At 39.1% G+C, this 3594-nt stretch overlaps 1 protein-coding gene across 3 annotated transcripts; it reads right to left on the bottom strand.

Annotated features, from left to right (window-relative positions):
* On the bottom strand, positions 1-3319 carry tmem230a (transmembrane protein 230a). 3 transcript variants are annotated; one of them, XM_027008559.2, is made up of 4 exons: positions 3264-3319; positions 2390-2488; positions 2169-2291; positions 1-568 (listed from the first exon to the last, which is right to left on the bottom strand). In XM_027008559.2, the coding sequence occupies exons 2-4, from the start codon at positions 2483-2485 to the stop codon at positions 428-430; spliced, it is 360 nt and encodes a 119-aa protein (XP_026864360.1). In that variant the 5' UTR covers positions 2486-2488; positions 3264-3319; the 3' UTR covers positions 1-427. The 3 variants fall into 3 exon arrangements, with proteins under 3 accessions (XP_026864360.1, XP_026864369.1, XP_026864350.1); XM_027008568.2 differs by having other exon boundaries at positions 2229-2291; positions 3177-3266; XM_027008549.2 differs by having other exon boundaries at positions 3177-3266.
* Positions 3320-3594: the final 275 nt, after the last annotated feature.

Genomic DNA, 3594 nt, shown 5'->3' on the forward strand with positions numbered 1-3594 from the left:
TAAGTTCATTATAGCAGTTTAATCTCTCAAAACAATACCTCTCATTGCAACTATATATACATGATATAAAACTCATAAAAATCTCATTGGAGCATGTACACAAAATACAAAGAAGACCTTGGCCATTTATTGTTTGGCTTTTCATGCATAGGACTAAATAAATATTAGTTTGCATAATATAGATGTGAATTGAGACTTTGATATAATAAACATAGTACATCTATGCAGCATTGATGAGTGTATACTGCCTTCACTGTACCTTAGAAAAGGAACAGCTGGTTGCTAGATCACAGCTTGAAGGAAAATCAGTGATCACAGAGAAAATATGAAGGCACATCATGCACATTCTGCAATAACACAGCAAAACCAACAGTCATACTTCCAGAGCTATGGGATGGTTAGATGGGCCATTTGGCATGTATTAGGTTCAGTCATCAAAGTCTGGAATGTCATCATAGGAGTAACCACGGTAACCCTTGGAGGCATAGTAGGCAATCCTCAAGTGATAGAATCCAGGGAGAAATATAAGGACTCCAATGATGAGAACTGGAATTGTACGATCTGGATACTGAGGAACAGGGATAATACCACTTTAAAACTACAATAATGACTCAAGGGGGAAAACATCCAAATACATGGACAGATTTGTAAAGGGTAACATGCTCAAGGACCTAACAGAATGATTTGATAAAATGCTGCCCCATCACCCTATCATGTGAGATAAACAGCTCGACAGGTCCCTCAAGAATACAAAGAGAATGAGAAAGAATACAATAATAGGTCTGAAAAAGCCCTGACCTTGCTCAATGATGAGGTAAATAAGATACAAACCCATTTTACAAAACCTAGCCCTAGATCTCCTTTTGGCAAAAGAGGGAGACATCTGCAAGATCATTAATGAAACATGTTGCTTTGACATCCCTAATTACTATAACATTACTGACATCATTTTGCACGTGAAGGCCGCTATTGCTGAGCCTCCACCTGCTGATGATTCTTGGTTCAGTTGGCTGATGGGCCTTGTCGGCCCTTGGGGATCTTGGCTCATAAACATATGTTCGCCCATAATCCTGATCATTGTTTTGATTCTTGTTTGTGGCCTCTGTTTAATGTCACTGCTGTCTTTTTTCATAACTCGCATCTCTACCTCTGTGATGAATCATGCTAATGTTGCCTTGGTGCCTGCATATGAGAAAGGTCTATATACTGACATATGATTCCTGTTGGAATCAAAGGGGGGGAATGTTAGACACTGGAGCCTTTCTGTCTTCAGGCACCCAACGCAAGGTGTCTGCTCATAAGTCATGACATGACTGCATGACAGCTAGCTGGTCATCCGCTCCCTCTTCTTGCATACTTTACCCCTCTCTTTGTCTTTCTCTCTCCCCATCTCTCTCTATGCACAGGAGTGGCTCATGGCTCACAAGGGAACAGCTCATGGCTCAGTCATGCAGAGAAGATCTAATCTTTACTAACCTTGCTTCTTTCCCTTCTACGTAGACCCTTAGAACATGACTCACTTTTCCGCGTCAACCTGTAGATTTAGATAGTAGATATATACTCTGTATATATATATATATACTCTGTACTTTCCTCAATAAAGTGGAACTCTCTTGATTCACTACTCTGGTGTCAGTGTCTCTTGACTTCCCCGGATCTGGCTACAGAGGATGGAGGGCAGAGGATAACTTAGAGGAGATCGTCACCTGCAATGAATGGATTATGAATTATTGAATTATTGTATTCATTCTCATCTCTAATTTCTCTGGAATATTGGCTAGGTGCTAAGACTAGAATTCTAGCTTCCATCTAGCCACATTATTCTAGATCTATTGTTACATGGTCATAAGAAGATTATTTCTTTACTTAGTGAATTAATTAAACACAATCAAGAAAAAGTAAAAATGTTTGGCTGAGAGTACCACCATCTGTATGGTCAGGCTAATTGATCAGGATTTACTGTGCCAGTTCCCCTCTGGATATTGCAGTGGATCAAGACCTCAGTGTGGAACTTACAAAGGTTCGAAGAGACATGCTACTGGCTTGCGCTCAAGACTTCAGTTCTGCTGATTATCCCTATCTGTCATCAAAATGACTTCTGCTGACCTCAGTTGTTACAGGTTATCAAAAGCTCCATGTTTTGTTTTGTTTTTGCCTTGCTAACTTACTGAAACATGAATGTACCCGGCCAAAAGCAGAGATCCAACAATAATCAGTAAAGAACCAACCAAGAACAGGAACACTGCCAAGGCAATGGCTTTGTATGGTACTTTGGGTGGGGTTCTCTTGAACTGTGAAACAAATAAATAAAAATAATTATGATTCATGATAAGATTAATATGTGATTAAAATCACAACATAATCCTGACAGCACCTCAGTACCTCTCACCTGCAGATCGATATAGCCTTCATCGCTCTCTGCCAATCTTGAATATTTAACGCTGTTGATTCCACCGCCGGCTGTGCCACCTCGCGAGGGTACCATAATCTGGAATCACGGTGTGATGACACAACAAAGAAAGAACGACAACAATAACAGAAACTACAGTGACAGGAACAATGTGTATGTTCTCATCAAAGTAGTCCACATTCTACTATATACTGCCATAAAAATGTAACTAATATAGTAATATTGTACGGCGATGGAATCTCTGAGGGGTACACAAATTAAAAGCCCAACTACTAATTAGTGCATCACTGGCTATTCTTATTTTCATGAATGCATGTAGTTCCACACGAGCCTGGGCTCGGTGCCGCTTCATTTTGGCTACAGCTTTTTTCAAGTTAAAAAAAAAAACTTCTTCAACGAACATTTTGTCAGTCATTTTAACACTTCTTAAGGTTTGTGTTTAATATGTCTAAACTTACAGATGAATCGCGAGCTAGCTTAGCCTAACCTAGATACTGTTCTCAGTTGCTTTCTCGAGGACTTCAGGATGTAACTGATCAACTCACGTTTAAAACCTTTATCGACATTTACACCGTTTTGAATATTTAATGTTAGCAAAGTAACCTACTGTACTAAAAAGCTACATAGCTGGCTATCATGTTCAGTCAACTAGCTATTTTACAGATGTACCGAGCATTGTAATGTTAGCGTAGCTACCATAGCAGAGCTAGCGAAGTTTGAACATTATTTTTAATAAGTTACTGCACGAATATATTTAGCAACTGACTGTGATTGAAAGTGGTAATAGTCTCGTCAGGTTGCTGAACATCAGAGGTGGAAATATGCTCCCCTAACAGCCTAGACAGCTACTTACTTCTGTATTCTCTAGCTACATTGTTTACTTCCTGTTTCCGACATTGGAATAGCATGTGAGGGGATAGTTAAAGGTGCAGTGTCTAATGTTTACTGGAATGTATTATCGTAAATTAAATATTGTATAATACCATGTTTTTTATTCGTCTGTAAGCATCTATAACTACAAATCGCAGTCTGTTCATTATCTTAGAATGAGCCCTTGATATGGACATAGAGGGTCTTAATTGACCAGATGCCATCGTGTTGAGCTTATATGTTTCTACAGTAGCCTATAACAGAAAGACCAAGCACTGGCTTTAGAGAGTGCCATTTATATTTTTATATTGAAG

Source organism: Electrophorus electricus, chromosome 17, assembly GCF_013358815.1.
Source record: "Electrophorus electricus isolate fEleEle1 chromosome 17, fEleEle1.pri, whole genome shotgun sequence".
Classification (NCBI taxonomy): Eukaryota; Metazoa; Chordata; class Actinopteri; order Gymnotiformes; family Gymnotidae; genus Electrophorus; species Electrophorus electricus.